Source organism: Polyodon spathula, unplaced genomic scaffold (assembly GCF_017654505.1).
Source record: "Polyodon spathula isolate WHYD16114869_AA unplaced genomic scaffold, ASM1765450v1 scaffolds_1318, whole genome shotgun sequence".
Taxonomy (NCBI): domain Eukaryota; kingdom Metazoa; phylum Chordata; class Actinopteri; order Acipenseriformes; family Polyodontidae; genus Polyodon; species Polyodon spathula.
The window spans coordinates 2,074-7,500 of record NW_024472801.1 but is presented as its reverse complement, the minus strand read 5'-3'; the positions used below and the strand labels follow the sequence as shown (position 1 = coordinate 7,500).

Genomic DNA, 5,427 nt, shown 5'->3' with positions numbered 1-5,427 from the left:
TCAGAGGGTTTTTGAATATCATGGATGCTGCTGTGGTTTCCAATAACCATTGCTGCAATAGTAATCAAGAAAAATAGAAACAGTGACCTCTAGTGGCGAGCCCGGAGGAGTGCTCCTGCTCAGAGTGATTCTCCTCCTCTTCTGCAGCCTTCTGTCCTTCCACATCCCTCCCTGCAGAGAGAGTGGGAGGGTGGGGAGTGGAGAGGGAGAGAGGGAGAGAGAGGTGGGTGAGAGGAAGGGCGAGAGATACAGTGTTTAGACTAGTGCTCATTATTATTAAGATGCAGGGTGATGACAGTGCTGGAGAGCTGAGAGGGGTGTGTGTCAATGCCTAGTCCTCTCTCACCCTTGCAAAGACAGCTCAGGTCATTGAGTTGCAGGTTCGAAGGCACAGACATGTTCTCTCGGGGCAGGTACACCTTGTCAAGCTTGATCTGGGAGGAGTCACTAAGGAGAGAAACACAGACTGAGAGACTGAGAGAGAACCCAGCTATAACACCAAGAGGTCAGGGTCAGGGGTAGAGTCAGGGTCAGGGTCAGGGTCAGGGTTAGGGTTAGGGTTAGGGTTAGGGTTAGGGTTAGGGGTCAGGGTCAGGGTCAGGGTCAGGGTCAGAGTATTCTGTATAACATATCTTACCTCTGAGGCACTTTATTCTCCACACATTTTTCTGTAAATAAAACAAAGAAAATGTAGACATGTCTGTGTATTCATAGAGCCTAAATATAGTACTAAACAACCACTAGACCACACTGCCTCCCAGTCCCTCAGCTCTAATCACTAGACCACACTGCCTCCCAGTCCCTCAGCTCTAATCACTAGACCACACTGCCTCCCAGTCCCTCAGCTCTAATCACTAGACCACACTGCCTCCCAGTCCCTCAGCTCTAACCACTAGACCACACTGCCTCCCAGTCCCTCAGCTCTAACCACTAGACCACACTGCCTCCCAGTCCCTCAGCTCTAACCACTAGACCACACTGCCTCCCAGTCCCTCAGCTCTAATCACTAGACCACACTGCCTCCCAGTCTCTCAGCTCTAACCACTAGCCCACACTGCCTCCCAGTCCCTCCAGACCACACACTGCCTCCCAGTCCCTCAGCTCTAACCACTAGACCACACTGCCTCCCAGTCCCTCAGCTCTAATCACTAGACCACACTGCCTCCCAGTCCCTCAGCTCTAACCACTAGACCACACTGCCTCCCAGTCCCTCAGCTCTAACCACTAGACCACACTGCCTCCCAGTCCCCAGCTCTAACCACTCAGCTCTCTCTCAGCACTAACCACACACACCACACTGCCTCCCAGTCCCTCAGCTCTAACCACTAGACCACACTGCCTCCCAGTCCCTCAGCTCTAACCACTAGACCACACTGCCTCCCAGTCCCTCAGCTCTAACCACTAGCCCACACTGCCTCCCAGTCCCTCAGCTCTAACCACTAGACCACACTGCCTCCCAGTCCCTCAGCTCTAACCACTAGACCACACTGCCTCCCAGTCCCTCAGCTCTAACCACTAGACCACACTGCCTCCCAGTCCCTCAGCTCTAACTCAGCTCCACACTGCCTCCCAGTCTCTCAGCTCTAATCACTAGACCACACTGCCTCCCAGTCCCTCAGCTCTAATCACTAGCCCACACTGCCTCCCTCCCTGTCCCTCTGTTCTCACCTCAAGCTCCACTATTTTGCAGGATCATTTTTATTCTAGTTTACATGTTTTGTCATGTGTTTTTTAAACATGCTTTCCCACCCCTCTCTGTGCTTTGCAATGCTTTCCTATCCCTCTCTATGCTTTGCAATGGTTTCCCATACCTCTCTGTGCTTTACAATGCTTTCCAGTGTGTCTCTGTGCTCTGCAATGCTTTCCCATGTGTCTCTGTGCTTTGCAATGCTTGCCCATGCTTCACCATGCTTTCCCTTTGCTGTATTACACTTAGCTATGCTTTTCCTAAGGGGCTCTTTTCCGGGGTGCAGCCCCCATGCACTGCGTTGTCTCACCGGCCTCCCGTCTCCTGCGCTTGTAGACGAGGCAGAGCACCAGGAGGTTGAGCAGAACGAGGGAGAGGAACCCCAGCACACCCCCAACGATGATCCCCAACACGGGCACCTCCACACGAGACAGCAGCAAGTCTGGGGAGAGGGGAGCCAAGCACGAGAGCGACGTCACCGTGCCGTACCGGCAACCCCAACCAGCTAACTGTTTTATTTTGTATATGAGGCTTGTTTGTATGTGAATGTGTTACAGTGTAATAATAAGCAGTGTGGGGTGTCCTGTTCTCTGGAGTGTCGTACCGGTGAGAGCGAGGGGGGAGTTGGTGACTCCCAGCTCGTTGGAGGCGCTGACAGACACGTTGCTGGGCAGGCTGTTTAGAGTGACGCGCAGCGTGTGGTTGGTCAGCCGTGGGTAGCTGAGCGTGTCCAGGATGAGGAAGTCCGAGGTGTTGGTGACCTGCTGCCCAGACTCATCCACAAAGGTGACTGTAGCGGGGGGGTTGGAGTGGACCAATGCAAAGAGGAGCAGGGAGAGACCCGGCTCTGAACTCTCGTTGTGGTGAACGATCAGACGCACGATCTCCGGCTGGACTGGAGAAAGAGTTAGAAATTATTTAACAAGAGAAACACACAACACAGCTACAGCAATGCAAACACACAACACAGTGATAACAAACACACAACACATCTATAACAAACACAGAACACAGCCACAGCAATGCAAACACACAACACACCTATAACAAACACAGAACACAGCTACAGCAATACAAACACAAAACACACCTATAACAAACAGAGAACACAGCTACAGCAATGCAAACACACAACACAGCTGCAACAAACACAGAACACAGCTACAGCAATGCAAACACACAACACAGCTGCAACAATGCAAACACACAACACAGCTACAGCAATGCAAACACACAACACAGCTGCAACAATGCAAACACACAACACACCTATAACAAACACAGAACACAGCTACAGCAATGCAAAGACACAAGACAGCTACAGCAAAGCAAACACACAACACACCTACATCAATGCAAACACAAAACACAGCTACAGCAATGCAAACACACAACAGAGAGGTAAGCATGTGTCTGCTGATGTCAGTGTTATTAACTCCTCAGCCACTGGGAGGAGGTTCATTACAAGAGGTAATCTGACTCGGATCGTTATAATGAACAGACAGGCTGACAGGGACTGACTCTCAATCCCTCAGGCTGACTGACACACATCCCTGCTGACAGACAGGCTCGGCTTCATTACAGGTCAATCCCAGAGCCCAGGCCAGGCACCCTCAGAGCAGGACAGTGCTCTACACACTCACACAGTGAGGGACAGTGCTCCACACACTCACACAGTGAGGGACAGTGCTCCACACACTCACACAGTGAGGGACACGCTCCACACACTCACACCACGCTCCACACACTCACACAGTGAGGGACACGCTCCACACACTCACACAGTGAGGGACACGCTCCACACACTCACACAGTGAGGGACACGCTCCACACACTCCACACACACTCACACAGTGAGGGACACGCTCCACACACTCACACCACGCTCCACACACTCACACAGTGAGGGACACGCTCCACACACTCACACAGTGAGGGACAGTGCTCCACACACTCACACAGTGAGGGACACGCTCCACACACTCACACAGAGAGGGAGTGCAGTACACACTGCCCCTCCACACACTCACACAGTGAGGGACATGCTCCACACACTCACACAGTGAGGGACACGGTCCACACACTCACACAGTGAGGGACAGTGCTCCACACACTCACACAGTGAGGGACACGCTCCACACACTCACACAGTGAGGGACAGTGCTCCACACACTCACACAGTGAGGGAGTGCCAGCGGCCACAGTGAGGGACAGTGCTCCACACACTCACACAGTGAGGGACAGTGCTCCACACACTCACACAGTGAGGGACACGCTCCACACACTCACACAGAGAGGGAGTGCAGTACACACTGCCCCTCACACTCAGTCTGACACTCACACTGCACGTTCAGCAGCACGCTGGCGTTGTACGTCTCCCCGCTGGTCGGGTGCTCCAAGGAACACCTCAGCTCACGGTCCCACTTCCTGGCGTGCAGCGTGAAGGTGCTGTGGGAGGAGCTCTGGTTGGACATGCCCTGTTCCTGCGATGATGTCACCAGCACTCTGCCGGAGGCCCCGCCCCCAGTCTGCTGCCGCTCTCCGTTCAGGTACCAGATGAGGATGGGCGGGTCCTCCGCAGGCCAGCCCTCTGATTGGCAGCTGAACTCCCTCGTGATGTTCTCTCTCAGCGTGGCGATTGAGTGCCAGCGGCCATCGATCCTGGGGAGAGGCTCAGACACGCCTGCAGAGAGAGAGGGGCACGGGGCAGGAGGGCACAGTCCAGATACACCAACGCAAATATAAGCCCTTGTGCTTAAGGGTCTGATTGTTTGGAGCACAAATCTCTGCTCCAGGGTGCTGAGTCAAAGACTTACCTGACTGGATCAGAACCACTAGCAGCAGCAGCAGGGCCTGCAGAGCCCAGGCCCAGTCTGCACTCAGCATGGTCCGCTCTGTGAGTCCAAAGGGGCTACAGAACCAGAACAACGAGAACCAAGAGCTCTGTGAGGCCCGGCTCCTGCTTTCAGGAAACAGCAGCACTGCACTGTGGGACCAGTCACAGAGGTACCGCTGAAACGTTTACTGCGGCAGCATGCAGTAAAAGCACAGCACAGTGCAGTAAAGCTTGGTAAAAGCACAGCACAGTGCAGTAAAGCTTGGTAAAAGCACAGCACAGTGCAGTAAAGCTTGGTAAAAGCACAGCACAGTGCAGTAAAGCTTGGTAAAGCACAGCACAGTGCAGTAAAGCTTGGTAAAGCACAGCACAGTGCAGTAAAGCTTGGTAAAGCACAGCACAGTGCAGTAAAGCTTGGTAAAAGCACAGCACAGTGCAGTAAAGCTTGGTAAAGCACAGCACAGTGCAGTAAAGCTTGGTAAAGCACAGCACAGTGCAGTAAAGCTTGGTAAAGCACAGCACAGTGCAGTAAAGCTTGGTAAAGCACAGCACAGTGCAGTAAAGCTTGGTAAAGCACAGCACAGTGCAGTAAAGCTTGGTAAAGCACAGCACAGTGCAGTAAAGCTTGGTAAAGCACAGCACAGTGCAGTAAAGCTTGGTAAAGCACAGCACAGTGCAGTAAAGCTTGGTAAAGCACAGTGCAGTAAAGCTTGGTAAAGCACAGCACAGTGCAGTAAAGCTTGGTAAAAGCACAGCACAGTGCAGTAAAGCTTGGTAAAGCACAGCACAGTGCAGTAAAGCTTGGTAAAAGCACAGCACAGTGCAGTAAAGCTTGGTAAAGCACAGCACAGTGCAGTAAAGCTTGGTAAAGCACAGCACAGTGCAGTAAAGCTTGGTAAAGCAC

General features: G+C 52.8%; 1 protein-coding gene across 2 annotated transcripts in view; it reads right to left on the bottom strand.

The window, feature by feature from the left end:
• Positions 1-4,639, bottom strand: part of LOC121309555 (transmembrane protein 25) — a 6,131-nt gene extending 1,492 nt beyond the window's left edge. Inside the window, exons 1-7 of one of the 2 annotated variants that reach the window (XM_041242539.1) lie at positions 4,504-4,638; positions 4,029-4,370; positions 2,292-2,582; positions 1,998-2,129; positions 638-668; positions 347-447; positions 88-171 (exon numbers count right to left, since the gene is read on the bottom strand). In XM_041242539.1, the coding sequence (XP_041098473.1) occupies positions 88-171; positions 347-447; positions 638-668; positions 1,998-2,129; positions 2,292-2,582; positions 4,029-4,370; positions 4,504-4,573 (1,051 nt within the window). In that variant the 5' untranslated portion in view covers positions 4,574-4,638. Of the gene's footprint in view, positions 1-87; positions 172-346; positions 448-637; positions 669-1,997; positions 2,130-2,291; positions 2,583-4,028; positions 4,371-4,503 lie in introns of both variants that reach the window. The other variant, XM_041242541.1, reaches the window with a different exon arrangement.
• Between the last annotated feature and the right edge of the window lie 788 nt (positions 4,640-5,427).